Here is a 21,403-nt window from a genome sequence, read left to right on the forward strand (position 1 = left end):
CAGTACACTGGTTCAGTTGAAGTACTCATCATGTGTCAGATGTATGAAGTCATTATGTGCTTTATGCACATAACACGCCTTAATTCCCGGTATTACCGCTACTTTCAATTGTATGAAGCAGCTTTTATCAGGGACAGCTTTGCTTGGTTTCTTTAACGAAGAAGCGCTAAAGTATGTTTTTTTTCCAAGCCAATTTTTGCTGTACAGAAAGTAGCAGATTAACTTTGGTAGCAGAGACTTTGCTCCGGGCCAGTTTACTAGTGATGCATATATGTAAATAAAGCTTCTTAATTGATTCAATTAAGTGTGTTCTTTCTTATCTATTTGAATTGAGCAAGTGTATCTATGGATTCATTTTGAACCCTGCATCCTGTTGTTTTGCGTAGGATTACACGCTGCCGAATTCCGTGGGTGCGTACACACGTACAGATTTTCTGTCTGATCTATCTGGTGGGAACAAAAACCTGGAAATGTATAGGAGCATAGGACAATCAAAAATTTCCACCCAAATGCAGGAAACAGAAAAAAAACATATGCTTTGATAAATGTGTTATATCAGAATGATTAAACAATTTGTCTGACTGATCACTGTCTGTTTTCAAGTGTTTGGGAACAATTTTTTGATTGCTAGTTGCTCCCATACATTTCCAGGTTTTTGTTCCCACCAGATAGATCAGACAGAAAATCTGTACGTGTGTACGCACCTTATGTGTGTAAAAGGTCACTGGTGAGGCCGATTTCACACACTCCGGCTCCTGCCGGACGGTGAAATCCCGCACGGCCAGGGAGCTGTGTCGCACACAGTAGTTTATCATGGAGGGGATGGCCACAGCCCGGCAGCCGTCCCTTCCAGCGGCGGGATCCGGCTGCAGCCGTGCGGTGGCCCTGTGAATGGACACAATAGTGTCCATTCACAACTAATGTGTGCGGCAGCATAGCGAGTGAAGCGGTGCACTTCAAAATGTGTCCATGTCGACATTCGGGTAAAAAAACAAACACATGTCGAGCTAGTTGTTGTAGACCCAACGATCCCAACCCGCATCTCTTCTTAATGCTCCTCTTTCATCTGCTTCCAGGAGGGATACGGTCATTAGGGCTACAAAAACTAGGTCGACAAGCATTGGGTTGACACCACTAAGTTAACATGCAGCAAGGTCGACAAGGAGTTTTTCACTGTTTTTTGAGCCGACAGGCGGTATTTCATGCCCTACCATCCACTAGGGCTTGGTGGGAGAATAAAATAGTGTGCCGAGAGAAGCGAGGGGGTGCGGTACACTTCGAACTGTGTCCATGTCAATTGTGTCAAAATTCAGGTAAAAAAAAAACTGTGGAAAACCCCATGCAACCCTTTTGACTGTCGAGATAATGCATGTCGACCTTGCTGCATTTCGACCCAATGCTTGTTGACCTAGTTGTTGTGTAGACCAAACGATCCACACCCCTTCCAGAACTCATAAGTAATATAAGCAAGTCTTTCCCATGAGTGCCTTTGCATCCCACCTCCACATGTGCACCTATTATCTCCCCTACCCCAGTGGCAAATCAATGGCACTGCAACCCAAGCGGTGGCTTGGGTGAGCCTGCATGATGGGGGTGCATGGTCTCTGCAGATTCCAATGGGTCTGACTGTCCAAATGGAATCTTTTGAAGAAAATGTCCCTCCAAAATATATATATATATATATTCCTACATCTATGTATCTATGTCAGTTTGTTACTACCCACGTTTTTTTTTATCAATTTCCTATTATACATCGCAACGGAATTTGCTGCTCTATATAAGAAACTGTGAATAAATAAATATATATAGTTATGTTGTCACTGGCAATTAGCATGTAACTCCCTGGTAACAAGCTGAAACCAATGAGCATGTAACCCATATCTCCCAACTGTCCCAATTACCACAGCACAGTCATTTTTTTACGACTGCCCTATGTCCAGCAGTGTCCCATGTTGGGGCAGGCAGTTGGGATTCCACAATGCCGGGTGGTCTATTCACTGAAGAAAGGCATGGGGCATGGCCAGCAGCTCCTAGAGCACCAGCCATGCCCCCCACAGTGATGAAAACAGGGCGCAGCCTTGCAGGAAGCAATTAAATCATGGGCCACACCCCCTAATTTCAAGCACGCACCTTTGTTACGAATTGGCCAAAGAAATTGTCAATGAGCATGAAATCCCTGGCAATGAATATTTTGGAGAAAATTTTTTTTGTACTTCTGCCCCTTGCCTCATCAAGCATATATCTATCTATCATCTCCCCTCCCCATGTTTCTTTGCCTCCATCCCCGTGTACCTTTAGCCTCTTCCACCCCATTTGTTTCTCTCTTTAAAGATTTTAAGAAATAATAATGTAAAATGTAACTTAAAGGCAAGACAACCTGACGTTTGAGCTGTGAGGTTGTCCGCATGTCCTGTCTTGAGAAAGGCCGCCTAGTGGCCAAAACATAGACTATACATGGAATGGTGATGTGCCTGAATTAAAATTCTTTCCCTAATACAATTGTGGCGAGTGCCCTCATTGGATAAGAATCCTACACTGCTATATTAATGGGACAAAGTATTGTCACCTTAGAGGTGCACCCCAACAAATACGCAAAGGTGGCCGTGAGTGCGGAGTTTACAAAATATAGATCTCTATATATAGCCACTCAATTAGTTTAGTATTACAACTCACGTGGAAGAAAGGGCGGGGTATTAATAAGAAAAAATTGATTTGTTAAAAAAAATCTTTTCCATTACTCTTGCATATAGCTCTAGCTTCTTAGAACTTACATTTATTAACCATATGAGTGCCAAGTGAATGTGTGAAAATTGGCAAGCAAACCTTTTATAGAAAATACCTTTTTTTACACATTTTATATTTGAATCAATATAACAAATGTGAGCAAAGCTGGCATTTTTAGCCAATATTTTGCACATTTCTCACAGAGCTGTTGGCACTCAAAGGCTTAACACTAGTTTTCTCACGGGAGTGCTGCTCTGGGCTTTCTGGTTTATACTGATTTTTGGGGTGCCACACATCTAGATATAGAAATAGGGACCCCCATTGCACAGAAAAGCTTTGACAACAGCTTAAATGTAATGAAAATCAATGTGTTTCTCTAACATATAGATATACTTAAGCTGGGTAGACACTACCCTGGAAAACCTAGCACTTAAACACTGAACAATATCGTTCAGTAACATTACCCAGCCCCCGGCAAACATGCAGCCATTGAAGATATAGTAAACAGAGGGAATTATAGTGGGTACACACTAGAGGACATCCATGATAATATTGTTAACAATTTCATTCATCACATATCGCATAGTTTGTGCCCACATTTTGGAAGCTGCTACAGCCAAAACAGCAGTCTGGCTGCAATTTTGAAAGGTTTATTATAGGTGTAGATATTATATATAAGTGTGCTTCCCAAACTGGGTTGGTGGTCTAGGACCAAACCAAACTTATTGTCAATGTGATAGGCACCTCTTCGGCTATATCGAGCATCAGCTGTGTTTCACTGCCAATGCAATATATTTGTGTACATCACCATTCACAAATACATTGATGATACACACTGCCCAATAGTGCATCGAGATATCGGCCGTTCAATTTACCTTTCTTGTGTTACATTTGCCCCTCCTGCAGTGTACAAGGTTTTGTCTGTTTTGATTTTGATATCCTTACTGAATAATCCAGTGTTCCCAATATAAAGGTAATAACAGGGTAAGAATTCCCATACCTTGTGTTTACACCAATGTCTAGGTTTGCCTATGAAAAAGGTAAACCAAAAACTACGAGGAACCAATCACATTTTGACATTTTTAGTAAAGTTTCCTTAGCCAGATGTTCTTACCTACGCTTCTTCTACTGGATCGCTTCATCCATAATTCCCAGGAGTGTTTTCTAGTCACAGCAGACTGACAAACTCTGCAACTTCCTCTCACAGGTAAAATGTAGTGGTGTTAAGGCTTATGGCCACTTAAGTGGTTGCATAAAAACATCATCTGACTTACAATGATTCACCGCGGAGGCAAATGTTTGCTACGGTTGCAGAAGAAGATTCTCTTTAGGACTTTTGGAATATTTCCCCAAAAGTTGTACCCTTCATTTGGCCACATTAAGAGCCAAGATGGGAGAATTGTATACAAGAGGCAACATGCATATACATTTGGTCTGTAAGAAACAGCTCTTTTCACATTTTATCTACAGTGTTCTTGTCAATGGTAACTAGCCGGCTCATACATTGCCCCACCTAACTCTTATCTTACTAGCTTCTATATAGATTTTGTGGCACTGCTAATTATTTAAATTAGATTTACAATTTAACTGGTAAGTGTATCAAACACAATGCTGATTTAGTATACAAAACAAAAGACGTAGGTACGCACTGATGAGGCTAACCGCGGAAAGACCTCTCCAGTTCCTTCACAGCGGGGGAATGGTGACAATAGCTGTTGGGTGTGAGGTGGTCATATAAAACATCTATACCATAGGTCTAACTGGCAATGTATGCTTAGCCTAACTAATAACTGTCCATTTCCATTATGTGGTAACATGTAATAACCGCACCCAATTGTACACAGAATTGAGCCACAAAAAGTAAATCACAACTGGCTTGGCACTAGAGAGCGATATGGACTGTCCTTATGGTAGTACTACTTAACTTTAAGCAAGCAGTTCACAGTGGGCGCTATTCACCACGCATTGCAAAGATGTTTTACAGTTTGCCAGCAGCTCCTGTTCTATAGTCATCAGCTCCTTAGTTATGGGATAATCCAAACTTTTTAATTGATAACGATTTAAATGAATGCACATTTAAACATTTTCTTTTTATCTACAGCAGTTAAAAAAAGAAAAAAAAGAGAAACAAATCAGGATAGTTCGTTAAGAATTTCACTTTCTTTTAAATCGTTTAATTACACAGGAATATGAGATTTCCCGTTTCCACATAACTTTTTTTTTTTTTTTTGATCACAGAAGATAAAAATCCTTGAGAAATAAATCCAGTGGGGATTTTTTCCTAGGCACCTCCTTGAGGAAAAAAAAAAAAAAAAAAAAACACCCCACAGAAACTCCCCCACAAACAAGAACAGAAATCATGTGGAACTAGAACCATCTGAGAGAGGTTTTCACGTAGAGGCTCAGATCAGGTCACATTAAGTCTGATGCATTTGAAGTTTAACCCTATGATCACTGGAGAGTGTGATCAGCAGCCTTCGTAGCGGCAAACTTCAGAAGGTCAAAAAAAATAAATGTTAAAATGATCAAGATACAAATTAATGTCAAACAAAAAGTAGGGGGGGGGGGGAGATTAAAGTATTTTAAACAGTGTGTACAATCTGGACAATATGAAAGTGGTTTTTTCATATTGAAGGTTTCAATGGGAGGGGGAAAAAAAAAATTCTAAACCTTTACAAACAGCGCCACAAATTTTGTACAGTTAAACTTTATAATACATCTCAAATTATACTAGGAATGCAATCTAAAACTGCACACTACTTCAGTGAAAGAAAAAGAAAGACATTTTTGTGCAATTTTCTGCCCAAAATGGCAGTGATCCCTGCATTGTTTTTTTGTTTTATTATTTCAAAAGGAACTTAACCCTTTTTACTGCCGAAAAGATCTGGCAAGCAAGGCTTGGCTGTCCTCTACAAGAGCGACAGGGTTAAGTAACAGTTAACATATATATTTATAAAAAAAAAAAAAAAAAAATTAAAATAATGAAAAAGGAAGGCAAAAATTGGCAAACATCCAGCATCTCTAGTAATTTTTTTTTGTTTTTGTAGTTTGTGTTTTAACCGAGTGGATGAACATGTCATAATTAAAAAAAATGGTTACTTTTTTGTTGTTTTAATAAATATACTGTATCTGACATCTGCACTGACATGATTATAGAATGGTATCAAAGTAAACAAATGGGCCAGCAGCAGACTGCTGATGCGGGTTGGGAGTCCTTCCTCATTGCGTTTGGTATCCAGCCATACGGTAGCCTGTTTGGTTTGTGATCAGTGTTCCGTTCTGTCCCGGGGGAGGCTGCACTCCGTAATTTGGTCCCACCCATGCTGCTGCAGAGGACGGTGTTTGACTGCAACAGGAAACACAAGATTAGAATGGGAATATGGAATACAGTGTTTCTGCTGCTATTCAAATAGTAGCATTAATCAGAGTAAACAAATCATGTTGTATAACATTAATTAGCCCTGTGTATATGACTGACACAAACAGGACAGCAGGGCTGATCTGTAACTGTTCTGAGGGTTAAACCCAGTTCTATTGTAGGATTGTTGTACTTTCATCAGAAAATTCGGTACTTGTTTAGTTTCACAGCGGCAGCATGGCCGCTGTGAACTTCCGGGTTCGGCGCTCAAACTATCTAAAATAAACTAAATTAAAAAAATTGGCATAAGAGTTGATTTTAGATAGCGTGACGAGCGCAGCAAGCCACCGAGCCCCGCAAGGGTACTCAGACGTACGGCCATGCTGCTGCTGTGAAACTAAACAGGTACCGAAAATTCATAGTGCTTATATAGTGACAAGAGATAGAAGTAATCTATTCTTAGGCCTCATTCTTTTCCATGACCATAAAACTCTTGGTGAGACTTATAGAATACCTTTACAATATAGGATAATACAACATATGCCTAAAAGGTTTATTAAAGTTAGGGAGTCCTTTCAGCATCTATTACAAGGTACGTACTTAAATCTTACCTAAATCCCTGCTGATTCCATGCTTGTCCATACACTCCATATGCAGGCACCTGCCAACCATTGGGCATATACTGGCCTATTTGCTGAGCTCCTCCATACCACTGCCCCCACTGTCCATAGGGAGGGGGGAAGCTAAGTTGGCTTTGCTGAAGGAAAAAAAAAAAAAAGTGAAAACCAAACATAATTCACATAAGCACTGGCTAAAAAGTTACAAAGCAGCTGAAGGTCTAATGCAGGGATGGAGAACATTCGGCTCTAGCTGTTGAACGGATCCGATATGTAATCCCGGCGTTCAGAATCCCGACAGCCGAAATGCCGACAAGGGGGGGGGGACGTGGATCGCCCCCCCTTGCGGGCTCGCTGCGCTCGGCACGCAGCGGGCCCGGTGCCTCGCTACGCTCGGCACGCTATTTTATTCTCCCTCCAGGGGTGTCGTGGACACCCCAGGAGGGAGAAAGTGTCGGCATTTCGGCGGTCGGGATTCCGGCGTCGGGATTCTGAACGCCGGGATCCCGACCGCCGGGATCTTAACTGCATCCCTGTTGAACTACACATCCCAGAATGCCCTGCAACACTTGGCCACATAGCAAAACTGTAACAAGGTATGCTGGGATGTGTAGTTCCACAACAGCTGGAGGGCCGATTGTTCCCCATCTCTGGTCTAATGCCTTGTACTAATCAACATTTCTTATGGTGGCCATACACCACAGCGTTGGGGGGGGGCCTCTAGTGATATTTTGCTACAAGTTCACAAAATTGTCCCCTAGTTATTAAGCTGCTGACCTTATTGAGGGGGTATAATAACGCTCTCATCTACAAGCGTCTATAATTAATAAAGCGGTTTTAAGAACATTTGAGATCATGTGAGGGGCACTAACTGGTTAAATCTTGTTGGGTGGGGAGGAGGTTGATTATAGTGTAAGATTCCATTTAAATGGACATCTTTAGTTATCCAAATGGAACTTTTGCGGAATTTCTATCACATTTTGTATGGTCTATGTCCCCACAGATAGAGAAGAAGATACAAACCGCTTTTACAGCTTACCTGCTGAACAGTATTCAGCATGTCTGGAGTCTCCTTGCCCCAGTAACACTTTACCACGTGACCTTCAATGGTGGTTCCATTCACGCTGACTATGGCATGAGCTGCACTTTCATGAGCACTAAACCTACAAACACAAAACCAATAATGTTACATATACACATTTTACTAAAGCTTCCTTCTGACGTAGCTTCTATATCTACTGCCTTGTGGTACCTATAATACAGGTTAATTAGCAGCAGTCACAAAAGGTAACTTGGCCAAATGATTGCGATTCGAGCAACAGAATCCAAACGGATATTGTGAGAAGAAATTGGTTTATTATGAATAAGCTAAGCAGGTGTCCAGGGCGCCCATTCATCATTCCTTAAAGTAAAGGAATGAAGTAACAGACCCATTCATTATAGAGGTAATGCAGGGGATACCACCTTTCTACCTTTCACTGCCTGGGCGAGATGTATCAAGCCTTGTAGGGAGATGAAATGGAGAGAGATAAGTACCAACTGGTAAAATGGCAATAAAATGCTACGTTTTTGGTACTTTATCTCAAATGTTTCCAGCAGCTGTCTGTGCAATTTTCAATGGCTCCAGGACGGCTATCTGCCGCTGAAACTTGCGGGACTTCATTAACTGTGAAGCGGTCATAGGTTTTCATCTGCCTATCACTGTAGATTGTGCTGCATCTCCATAGCTGAAGCACAGAAGATGTGGATATTTATTCTGTCTGCTTCAACAGCTAGCAAGATCTACCAATTTATACAAGACAATCTAATATAATATAATGAACGGGTCCCAAAGGGATATATCTGCTTGGTTTTATTAAACCAAAGAATCATGTATCAGTCTGCCAGTGGTCAGGGAACTCGGTCCTCATTACCCCAAGCAATGCATGTTTTGCAGGTCTCCTGACAGAATCACAAGTGAAATAATTAACTCCACCTGCGGACCTTATAAAATGTGTCTGAGTAATTAGTACACCTGTGCACCTGCTGGGTTATCAGCAAAACATGCACTGTGTGGGGTAATGAGGGCTGAGTTCCCTGACCACTGGTCTATGTAATACCACTTTTACACCCAAAATCCGGATCTAACACGGCATTTGAAACACTGATCCAAGCCAGGTCGGATCCGGGATTTGCACTGTTTACACTGCGGTGCCTACCCGCAGTGTAAATGGGGCAGCGCTTGGAGATTACATTGAGCTCTACCCAGGTCCTGGCCATGTTCTACCCTGCTCAGGACCTGGGTAGAAGTCCCGTGTAAAGGAACACGGGTTAACCCCTTCTACACCGTTGCTGACCTGGGTCCAGGAGGGGAAAACCCAGGTTTTTGCGGCAGTGTAAAAGGGGTATAAATATCAAAGGACAAATTCCAAGCAGAACATGTATTTATAAACAACTAGTTTCAATGCAGAAAACAAGCCGTTACATAATGCGACTATATTCCCATTATTTTACTTACAGAAAAGTAGAATGTAAGACAGATTTACTTTAATACACCCGATAAATATAAACTTTACATGAAACTACAGTATCTTTCTTATATGCAATGTATTCCATCTCTACATTTTTTGTGTGATACACATTCCTAAAGAGCAATATAATAGACGCCATACGTGTGATATTTACTTTGTATGGGTTGAACTCTATGGACTAACTATTTTCACCCTCACTAACTATATAATTAGCACTAAAAAATTCTTAAGGATGATTTTATAATATAACTATTCATTTATAGTGGTCCTAAAGCAAATAATTAATCCAGCTAAGGGTGGGCATTAATGAATCCAAATTCTCAGTTGGGCTCTTGGTTAGATTGTCCAAGTTATTAAATGTATTTTTATCGTTCTTATTACCGATATCAAAATGTGAGAGCGGAACCTCTGCAATATTATGGGTAAGGTTTGCCCAATTATTTTGCATTAGTGTGCTAGCTGTCACAGAGAAAGCAGCGTTACAGCGGGAAGCACTATGATCCAACAGATACATATTAATGTGTAATAGTGCAGTCACACTGTAGAAATGGCAGGATACCATTGGAATAAGTGGGCAATACAAGCAACCTTGTCTCTTGGCTGTGTCAGCTCATCGTGTTGGTTCGCTGCTACCACAACCAGGGGAATTATGTACACAATTTCTTTCTGTAAATCTTTTTTCACTTAAATGTAATTTATACCACTCAAAATTGAGTCAGCAGTTTTGAAAGTGAAGTATATACAAATCAAACTAGGTTATTGATGCCTCATACCCCAAAGCTGTGTCGGACTTGGGATTGTGATCTCTGGTCCGACGCTTTCACACTAAACCCGGACCTCCCATAATACAGAGTGTGACCCAGTTTAACCCTTCAAATTCCTGGGTTGTTTGACCCAGATTATAACTCAAGGTGCTTTCACACCGCACCTCAAATCAAGTCCATATGTCACCAACCCGGCAATAAGCTGGGTCCGAGGAGCGTTCTCACTAGCTCCCAGCAAATGTAGAGGTTGAAAATTGTGTTGACATACATAAGAGACTACAACACTTTTGTAAACCAATACAATAGAGACAGTGAATGTGCATGAATAGTCACATACTTAACCAACAAGATACAATTATGGACTTACCGTACAAAAGAATACCCTTTATCTGGGAAGACTCGGACCTCCATTATTTGACCGAAGGGAGAAAAGGTCTGGCGCATCAGTTGCTCTGTCAGAGCCAGAAACAGCATTAGTCATGGTGCTCTTACAAGGACAGGGGACTGTGCTGATATGGGGGGTGGGGGTTGGATTTACCTGTTAATCCAGATGTAACACCACCACAGTACACAGTGCAGTTGCTGGGGCTGGACTGGTTGACCACTTCATCATATGACAATTGCTTTGTATTAGCTGAAAGAGAAGCATGCAGGTCTCATTTTTATAGAAGGGAAACAACAACTTGAGAACATCAAGAGAAAAAAATACATACAGACACAGATAACCATACGCACATATATAGTATATACCAGTGGTGGGCAACAGGCAGTCCAAACGTCCTATACCTGAGCCCCCCAAGAACATGCAGAGTTCAGATTAAGAGGCAAGAGTGCAGTAAGACCGTCACAATAGTTCATTCTAAAAACGCACAACCACTGCATCAGACGCCAGGCCTCTGTTCTGTGGTATAGTAGGCGTTACACTACATGAACACGCAGAAATAACCTGCAGTAAGCAGAACATAGCATTCTGGGTATTGCAGTTCAGAACCCGTATTAAAAAGGACCTCTATACACAGATTGCCTTACATATAAAGTAGGGTTTCAGAAAATTATTAGCACTAACATTTTGGTGGTATATTTGTGAATAAATCAGTGTTATTAGGGAAATCTGCAGAGGATGTCCTCTCATGGACTATATAGGCTTTATAAAAAAATAAATAAAAAAAAACACATCATCATTTCATCCCCCTATCTGATGGTATGTAGCCAGAATCCCACTTATATGGCTGACCAGATGAACTGCAGTGGGATGGAGAGGGATTTTATAGGAGTGCTATTCATAGTAACAATTTAGTCATCTATACAGAATAGCAATCCCGACCCAGTCACTGACATCTGGGAATTATTAGAACTAACAAGAGTACACCTGGGTACAGGCAGAGCGTAATGCCGGCTGGTCGGGCAGATCGGCATGAAGCTCGCCTCACTCAGTGTGTATGCTCGCTCCCTGCTTTACTGCGCTGCTTATCAAACCAAGTGACACCAAGCATGTTAATGAAGGATAGAACATTGTTAGTTCTGTCCTTCATTAACAGGTATGCAGTCGGCAAAAAATAGGTAGACAGTCAATAAGTTGACTGGCCATAAGTCCACATGCAGGTCAACATGGGAAAGGTTGAGTTTTTCACGTTTTTTTCCAGAACAGGTGTTTTTCCCAAAAACATCATATTCTCCCTTTATGGCTTTGTGGATAGGGTGAAGGAAGTATGGCGCGCAAATAGTGGTCATCCATCCTTAAGACCCATACCCCATTTACATTGACCCATCAATCGCACCAGTGTGTATCCAGCTTAACTCTGAATACCTGTACTTGTGTGCAAGTATGTTTTACATTACATGCATTAAAGTGTGTGGCCGTTTCTATATGTTCGGTACATGTGTGCCATACACCTGTGCATTTAATAGCAACATTTTGTCATAAATATTACCTTCACACTGCATTAGGGGTACCATTGTGAAAACTTCTAATGTCTCCATGTCCACAATCCATTTAAGCTGGCCTAACACGTGTCTGATTTGGCCACTTTTTACCTAATTACGGCGGGTCGTTCCGAGAAATTGTGTGAAAAGTGGCCAAATTGGATGTGTTTGACGCCTGATCCAGCAGCGGGGAATGGGATCACATGATACATTACATGCAAAAGGACCTTCACGGCTTAAGGGGGAATCGGCTGCGACTTCTCCCCTCGGAGAAGTCGCAGTAATGTATGGGCACCTCCTGAATGCAATTTTGCATGCAACAATGTACTACATTAAAAAGCATCAATCTCATGTTTTTTTCTACTTTAATTGGTAAGCAAGAACCTTCTAAGTGTGCAATTGATTTTTAGGTAAGCTACAGACCATTATCGCCTTTTATTATAAGGCTACCACAGGACCACATCTCCCAGCATTGGTATGGCAGACAGGAGGTGGATAGTTGAAGAGGTCAATGAGGGGAGAAAGAAAGACACTGCAGCCTATGCAGAGCGGAGAACAATTTACACTATGTTACTCTCTGTAGTATGCAGTCAGATGCCTGCAGCTTCTGCATTTACATGGTTCTCTAATTAGCTTATGACACAACTCTTGTGTAAGTTACAATGAATAATAGTTCTATTGCTATAGCGCTTTTATCCAGCCGGACTTGATTTACAGGCATACAGAATTATTATTTATTACAGCAGATCGAAAGCCATGCAGAAAAGTAACCTCTACAGCAGGCTATAGCGAGGACTGCCATGAACTGACAGATCATGGGAAGACTCCATTGAATAAATTAAATTGTCACAGAGGTGTATTTGTGGCTCTACAATTAGAGGCGGTCTGGTCTGGGCATTCAGGGACCTGTAGTTCTTTGGAATTATTTTTTTTTCCACTAAGACAAAAACAGGAAGCTCCCTGGGCAGCATCTTTTTTTTTACACACTGAACAGTGGATTTACCGATCCAGAATTGGAAAATGACAATTTTTTGGGGTGTAGTCATTGTTTACACAAGGTTTATATTCGGCAATATTGCGGACAACTAACTGCACTAACCGAGGTTATCTTATTAACGCGCTGCTTCGTGCTCTTGACACTGGTATATACTCAAGCGGATAGGCGGACTTTTACATTATTTTAAATATTAATAAAGTGTCCACATACATACTCAAGTCTAGACATCTGGATAGCATGAGGGAAAAGAGTTAATGACACATCTGGATCACACGTTTCTAAGTGAATTGACTCCTAAACTAGTAACAAGGGTTTCATCTGTCATATTTCTACCTGCACGGAGTATAAACAAGACATAGAAGAAAAAAAAAAAAAAAAAAAAAAACCCAATCAGATCATGTTTAATATTCTTAGGACTGTCCTGGAGCTTCTACTACCAGATCACTCTTAATCCATCATTATCAGGCTTAATATCAGTGATCGCCACCATTTCCTTAATGCTGAATAACTGAAAATATAAGCCTGGCTATTTCCAGCTTGAGAGAGAGAAAAAAAAAAAAAAGCTCTGCTATTAATGATGGATGGTTTTTATATGTAGAAGACACATTTAGGAGAAAGGGGCTGCCCTTTTTTAATTGCGAACATGCAGTCTGGGTCACACATGGGGTATATGTCAAAAAATAGGAATTTGGTACTCACCGTTAATTCCCTTTCTCCGAATTCGTAGGGGACACTGAAGTCTACGCTGGGGAATAGAGTGGTGTATCGGAGGAGTCGGCACTTTAAGAAACTTGAACTGTGGTATGGCTCCTCCCCCTCTATTCCCCCCTCAGACCTCAGTCTTAGTTGACCGTGCCCGAGAGGAGAAAAGAGACCAGGGAATCCCAATAGAGAGAGAGAAAGAAATTAACAAACCAAAACGAACCACCATACTACTCAGTAGGCTATCAACAACACCCAGACGCATGCATAACCAAACATAACTGCATGCGCTCAAAATAAATCCCCCCCTTTTAGGCCTGAACAGTGCCGGGAGGGTGTTCAGTGTCCCCTACGGATTCGGAGAAAGGGAATTAACGGTGAGTACCAAATTCCTATTTTCTCCTTCATCCTTGGGGACACTGAAGTCTACGCTGGGGACGTCCCAAAGCCATCCCCACGGGTGGGAAGGCACTGGGCATTCTGAAGCACCGCACGGCCGAAACTGGAGGCAGAGGCCGCAAAGGTGTCAAACCTATAAAACTTAACAAAAGTATTAGGGCCCGACCAAGTGGCCGCCCTACATAACTGTGTCAGGGAAACTCCCCTGGCAGCGGCCCAGGACGGCCCCACCGAACGGGTGGAATGGGCCGAGATCCTGACTGGCGGTGACTGTGAAGCATGAAGGTAAGCCTGCTTAATGGTGAGACAGATCCACCTGGCCAGAGTCTGTTTAGACGCTGGCCAACCTCGCTTTGCCGAAGAATAAAGGACAAAAAGTGAATCCGACCTTCTGAGATCCTTGGTCCTATTCACATACACCTGCAAGGCTCGGACCACGTTCAGCGAGGCGGAATCTCCCTTAAGAGCTGGAACCACGATTGGCTGATTTAGGTGATAAGATGAAACCACCTTAGGCAAATAATCCAACCTGGTCCGAAGCTCAGCCCTGTCCGGATGAAACACCAGGTAGGGTGACCGACATGAAAGAGCGCTAAGATCGGACACCCGGCGTGCCGATGCTAACGCGAGCAGTAACACCGTTTTCCAAGTTAACAACCGCAAATCAATAGAGTCTAAGGGTTCAAAAACACTTGACTTAAGATAATCCAAAACTAAAGAAAGATCCCAGGGTTCCTCCGGAGCCCGTACTGGGGGCTGAAGGCGGAGCACCCCGCTCAGAAACGTCTGCACCTCAGGAATGACGGCAAGACGCCTATGAAAGAAAACTGACAATGCAGACACTTGTACCTTAAGGGACCCTAGGCGCAAACCCGCCTTAAATCCGGCTTGCAGAAACTGCAACAACCTAGACAAAGAAAATACAGCCGTGGGCAAGTTACGGCACTCGCACCACGCTACATAGGCCCTCCAAATACTATAATAATGCCGTGAAGTAACCTCCTTCCTGGCTCTTATCATAGTGGGAATCACTGACTTAGGAATTCCTCGTCTGCTCAACAATGCGGCCTCAACAGCCATGCCGTCAAACGAAGTTGCCGTAAGCCTTGGTAGGCGAATGGCCCCTGCTGTAGAAGATCGTCCCTTAGAGGTAGTTGCCAAGGATGATCCATCAGGAGCCCCTGAAGGTCGGCATACCAAGGACGACGAGGCCAATTCGGTGCCACCAGGATGACTGTAGACCACTCCCGCTTGATTCTTCTGAGTACCAGCTGAATCAAGGGCAACGGAGGGAACAGATAAATGAGGGAGTAGTTCCAACTCGCGGTCAGCGCGTCCGTCGCTACCGCCTCTGGATCCCGAGACCTGGAACAATACAGCCGCACCTTCCGATTGTTCCTGGAGGCCATCATGTCCACCTGAGGCATCCCCCATCGGTGGGCGATCTGGACAAATACCTCCGGATGTAAGGCCCACTCCCCAGGGTGAACATCCTGGCGACTCAGATAGTCCGCCTCCCAGTTGTCCACCCCGGGAATGAAGACCGCCGACAAGGCCAGAGCATGCCGCTCTGCCCATTGCAGGATTGGACGTACCTCCTGCATGGCTCCGCGACTGCGCGTTCCGCCCTGCCGGTTCACATAAGCCACGGCCGTGGCATTGTCCGACTGAATGCGAATCGCCTTCCCCCGGAGGATCCCGTCCGCATAGGACAAGGCCAGACGAATCGCGCGAAGCTCCAAGATGTTTATAGGCAGCTTCGCCTCCTGAGACGACCAACGACCCTGGAAGTGCTGCCCCAACACAACAGCTCCCCAGCCCCGAAGGCTGGCATCGGTCGTGACTATCGTCCAATCCCAGATTCCGAAACGTCGGCCCTCCAACAAATTGGCCGACAGTAGCCACCACTGGAGAGAGAGACGGCTGCAGGGCGATAACACCACCATCTTGTACATGTGCAAGTGGGAGCCCGACCACTTCCTGAGCAGGTCTAATTGAAAGGTCCTTGAATGGAAACGCCCGAACTGCAGAGCCTCGAACGAGGCTACCATCTTGCCCAGCAATCGGATACATAAGTGCACCGACACTCTCCGAGGTCGAAGCACCTGCCGAACCAACTCCTGCAGGGACAACATCTTTTCCCGAGGCAGAAAAACTTTTTGAACCTCCGTGTCCAAAATCAACCCCAGGAATACAATCCTTCTTGAAGGATTCAGTTGAGATTTCTGGTAGTTGAGAATCCAGCCATGGTTCAGTAACGTCTGGCAGGTTACCTGAATCGCCTGCGTCAACAGATCCCTGGATTCGGCCTTGATCAGTAAATCGTCCAAGTAAGGAACGATCTTTACTCCCAGAGAATGAAGCAACTCTACCATCACTGCCATTACCTTGGTAAACAGACGTGGCGCCGATGAAAGGCCAAAAGGCAGAGCCCGAAACTGAAAATGGAGATCCCTTATCGCGAAGCGAAGAAACTTCTGATGCGGGACGTAAATGGGAATATGCAAATAGGCATCTTTGACATCCAAAGATGCTAAAAATTCCCCCGGCTCCAGCCCTGCAACCACAGAACGAAGAGACTCCATCTTGAATCTGTGGTACGTGATATATACGTTTAAAGCTTTTAAATTCAATATTGGTCGAACCGAACCGTCTGGTTTCGGAACCAGGAACAGGGGAGAATAAAAACCCTCTGTGCGTTGTTCGGCAGGAACCGGCATTATAACTCCTGCGGTCAACAGTTTCTGTACTGCTTGAAGAAGCAACTGACGGTTCAACTCCACGTGAGGTAAACCTATTGTAAAAAACTGGTGAGGGGGAGTACCGGAAAACTCCAGTCTGTACCCCTGCGCAATGACGGACAGAACCCACTTGTCCTTGCAAGACCCCTCCCAGGCCTGCCGGAAGTCCAACAGGCGAGCCCCTACTCTGGGATCCCCCAGGTAGGAGGGCCGGGAGTCATGCTGCGGGCTTTTCGGTTTGCTTGACGTCTGCGCGCCGAGCAGCTGGTCCTAAGGCAGTGGTTGCTCCACCAAACCCTCTGCCTCTGCCACGAGAAGCGGTAAAGGATCCTCTGGACTTACCTCTGAACTTAGGTGCCCCCCGAAAGGAGCGAAAGGCCGGCCCTTGATAAGGCTTTTTGGGAGGCGGAGTCGCGGAAGGCAGGAAAGTTGATTTGCCTCCTGTGGCCAAAGAAATCAACTTGTCTAACTCCGGCCCAAACAAGACCTCTCCCGTAAACGGAAGAGCCTCTACCGCCCTTTTAATGTCCGCCTCCGCTTGCCAGGACTTAAGCCACAAAGACCTACTGGCCGTAATGGACTGAGCCGAAATCCTTGCCACCAGAGCCGCAGAATCCCTTGCAGCCTCTCCAATATACATTGCAGATTCCCGCATCTGTTCTGCTAACTGAATGAACTCCTCAGAAGAACCCTGATCATTCAGACCCTTTGACAAATCCTCCGCCCATTTCTCCATGGCCCTACTGACCCAGGAGATCACGAGAATGGGTGACACACCTGCGGTTGAAAAAATCTGCTTAAGCCCCGCCTCCAAACACCTATCTGGCGCCTCCTTGAGGGCCACTGCCCCAGGAATGGGAAGTGCCGCTTTTTTGGAAAGCTTTGACACTGACGCGTCTGCCAACGGCGGAGTCTCCCATTTTGCCCTAGCCTCCGGAGCAAATGGGTAAGAGGCCTTAAACCGCCTAGATAACTGAAACTTTTTTTCTGGAGACCTCCAAATATCCAGAAGAGGTTTCTCCAATTCCATAGACTCTGGGAAGGTGACCACTGCCTTAGCAGCCCTCCCAAAAATAGAAACCTGCATCGGCGGCTCCTGCTCGCTAACATTGAGAGTAGATTTAATAGCCTGAATGAGAGCCTCTATACCCTGGGCCTCTTCCTGAGGAACGTCCTCTACAGGATCAATAGGATCCTCCTGAAACATATCCCCTTCCAAGGGGTCCCCCGGTTCATCCTCTGAAGTATCCCCCTGTAACAATAAAGGAACACCTCTTTTCCTCGGGGGAGGTGGAGCACTTGCGGACCCCGAAGGCACCGCAGCTGCTTGGGCCAACGCCTTCACTGATGTAATCAGTTCTCTGGCCCAGGTAGGCTCCGCAGCAGACAAGGAAGCCAATTGCACCTGCAATGACTCCCTGTCCCTGCGAGATGCAGCCATCTCAGATGCCAGAGTGGCTAACACACTGGTAACTCCCTCAGTGTTCAGAATAGGGACCTGACTCTGCCCAGCATCCCCTTTGAAGCAATCCTTACACAAGGATACACCCTTCACATGCTGCGTAAACTGTTGCTCACACTTAGTGCATACAAACAGCTTTGGAGAAGCTTTTGACTGAGACTTGGTTGTCATGCTGCACACACACACACCCCTTACACACACACACGTGAAAGGAGGTGAAATAAGCCAGACAAAGAGAGCCCCCAACAAGGACCCCAGACCAAGAGCAAAAGCACCACACTAATAGGGGGAGAGGAGCGCACCTTCCCCGAATTAGGCCCACCTGATAAACTCTCCAGCGGGGAAGTCTCACAAGAGAAAATCCCCTCCACTCACCCAGCGCAGTATTCAACAATATCCAGGCTGAAGAGGGGGAGAAAGCGTCCTGCTGTCCTGTTCCAGTGAACTGTAGAGGCACAGCCGACAAGGGAGCAGCGTGGCAGGCACCGGTCTGGCGCAGAGGACTGCAGCTAGGACGCGAACACTCACTGGTCCGCCCCTTCCTCTCATCAGAGCGCGCGCTGTATACAGCGGCGCTGATTGGCTGTCTGCTCCCTGCTGGACCAGCGAATTAACCCTGGTCCAGCCGTCACCCAGCGCTATGCGCTCGCACGCCCTGCTCTCTCCGGCGGGCGACTAGGTCGCGGCCCCGTAACACAAGCCGCAGGCAGCTGTGGCGGGACCCAGACGCTGATGCGTCAGTGACCGGAGTCAGCCGCGTGCGCCGCAAGCGGTGCCGCTCTGACTCCCCGGAGAGCTGTCCCACGTTGCAGGGAGCCAGCACGCGCTGGCTGCCTGTGTCAAAAAATTCAAAAAACAAGTAAAACAAAAAGGCCCCAAACGGAGCCCTTGCCCAGGGATCCGACTCCTCCGGGCACTAAACTAAGACTGAGGTCTGAGGGGGGAACAGAGGGGGAGGAGCCATACCACAGTTCAAGTTTCTTAAAGTGCCGACTCCTCCGATACACCACTCTATTCCCCAGCGTAGACTTCAGTGTCCCCAAGGATGAAGGAGAAATATATATATAAAAAAAGAGGGGGATCACTGGTTTTATGGCTCATACGTGGGCTATGGAAAGAAGAAAGTGTCCACAACACAGGAAACGACTGTGCAGGCTATACTGGCTGACCTGAGTGCGACCAAAGCAAACAGCACTTTGTACCCTAATCCTCTGTAACCATCTACTAATAAGAGGTGCCTGCCAGTATCATGGGTCCATACTGTCATAGAGACTGGTTTAGGCTACAAGAAGAGGAAGACCAGGAAGTGGCAATCAGAGATTGCTGTGGGTGCAGAGGAACTGGTCACGGTTTGTGTACAGAGGCGGCAGCTTTTATTTTGTTGGCAGTCATGATTTATCTTTAGTTTTACATCCAACAGTAATGCAATACTCAAATATAAACACTAGATTAATAGGATCGGTTTCTCTGCAGCAACTGGTTTACAGAGATGGCCCACCACTAACAGCTGACAGGATGTATTGTAGAAAACTGAGAAGAGAACGGGAAGTGATACATGTTGGCCGAAAGATCAAGGGGAGACCAGAAACAAAATGAATGGTTGGCAGCGAAGTATCTCAGCAAATATTTCTGCCTTGCTATAAATGACATTGCTTGTTCTCTAATGCTAGCAATACATACTGTGACACTGCAAGTACTGAGATTTGACAGTGATGCAGTTACTTGGCAACTCAACCAAATGATACGATCAGCCCACGTGTGGCCACCTTAAGGACTGGGATTCGGAAATCTACTTTTGGCTGTGCAGAGACACTGCACAAAGATGTTGTGCCATGCAGAGTCTTTTATAATAAGCATAGATTACTGGACGAGACTTACATTCGTAGGTGTTTTTAGGGGCTGGGGGTTTTCTGGTGGCCCAATTGGTTCTGATCTGCCGTCCTCCGAGCCACTGACCTCCCATCTGCGCAATTGCATTTTCTGCATCCTGTGAAAACAGAAGAAGCTAACTATGATTGACCACTAAAGTACATATCTGCATGGAAATAATAATGCTAGAAGGTTGTTCATTGAAGAAAATATAGAATGTATACTAAATATATTCCTTTGTTTTTAACTTATGTGGGATGTATCCCCTAATTGATATTTGCATGATACCTCTTTCTTTTCTCTTTTCCCGTTACATCTTTCTTCAATTGTTAGACATTGATATTATGGTCTAGATATTTTGAATGTACAGGACTCAGACATGAAGTGGTCAATATTGTCTTTATTTCTATATATGCATAACCCCATATATTTAATACATTTGTATGCAGATTATATTCATGTATGGTTCTGGATATGCATAATTATCTTTGTATGTGATTAATTAGTGCACTACAGTGTTCTGTCGTTTTTTCTCTTCATTGTCCAATAAAAAAAGATTCTATTTAAATATATTCCTTTGGCAATCTCTGCTATAACGGAACTGTGATATTCATTTTCAGAAAGTCCAAACATAAATAACTTACCCATTTATTGAAGAAGGACACAAATCCGTAGCCTTTGGATTTTCCAGTTGTCATGTCCTTTACTACCCGCGCATCTCTGAAACAAAAAACAACATCAATTTACCTATGGGGTGACAACTGTCAGCACATACAGATAAGGGAAGCAAATCACAACAGACCACACCGTGCCCCCCCTTAAATCACTCTCTTGTCCCATATTAGAAGCCAGAGTAGGAAATGTCAGCAAATGAAAACGTTTAAAAGCAGTCCTCTTACATCTGTCAGTGGGAGCTAAACCTAACTTCACTATGTAAAGCAACAGTGGGGAATTACACAGAATCAGGTGTACATGCAAATTGGCTGATTCTAAACACATTAAAACCACAAACTACAGCTGATCCCCACTTGCAACATGGCTACTTCCCTTCCACATCAAGCATGGGCTAAAGCAAGCGACTGGAAATCGAGTCATTCACCCCAATGCTAGCTGTACACCTTTCCAAACGTAGCACTTATTTTTAACTCTTTCAGTGCAGAAGAGACCTGCGATAATGGTGCTCTGCAGACCACGCTAGCTGTGAAAAAGTTAAACCATGCCAGTTTCATCCTGATCATCGCAAACACATTCGGAAATTACTTAAAATGTAAATAAAAATAATAAAACGTAAAATAGGAAAAATGATATATATATATGAAAAAAAATAGGAATTAAAA

The 21,403-nt window shown here is 44.3% G+C and overlaps 1 protein-coding gene across 4 annotated transcripts in view; it reads right to left on the bottom strand.

Moving 5' to 3' along the window:
- Window positions 1-4,869: 4,869 nt before the first annotated feature.
- TIA1 (TIA1 cytotoxic granule associated RNA binding protein) overlaps window positions 4,870-21,403 on the bottom strand; it is a 29,549-nt gene continuing 13,015 nt past the window's right edge. For 2 of the 4 annotated variants that reach the window (XM_083184530.1, XM_083184532.1), the window contains 7 exons: window positions 20,711-20,786; window positions 20,076-20,184; window positions 10,512-10,607; window positions 10,341-10,425; window positions 7,739-7,862; window positions 6,694-6,839; window positions 4,870-6,070 (listed from right to left, as the gene is read on the bottom strand). In XM_083184530.1, coding sequence (XP_083040656.1) covers window positions 5,944-6,070; window positions 6,694-6,839; window positions 7,739-7,862; window positions 10,341-10,425; window positions 10,512-10,607; window positions 20,076-20,184; window positions 20,711-20,786 — 763 coding nt within the window. In that variant the 3' untranslated portion in view covers window positions 4,870-5,943. Of the gene's footprint in view, window positions 6,071-6,682; window positions 6,840-7,738; window positions 7,863-10,340; window positions 10,426-10,511; window positions 10,608-20,075; window positions 20,185-20,710; window positions 20,787-21,403 lie in introns of those variants that run through there. The other 2 variants (XM_083184531.1, XR_014473562.1) reach the window with 2 other exon arrangements.

Source organism: Crinia signifera, chromosome 4 (assembly GCF_055691185.1).
Source record: "Crinia signifera chromosome 4, ASM5569118v1, whole genome shotgun sequence".
NCBI lineage: Eukaryota > Metazoa > Chordata > Amphibia > Anura > Myobatrachidae > Crinia > Crinia signifera.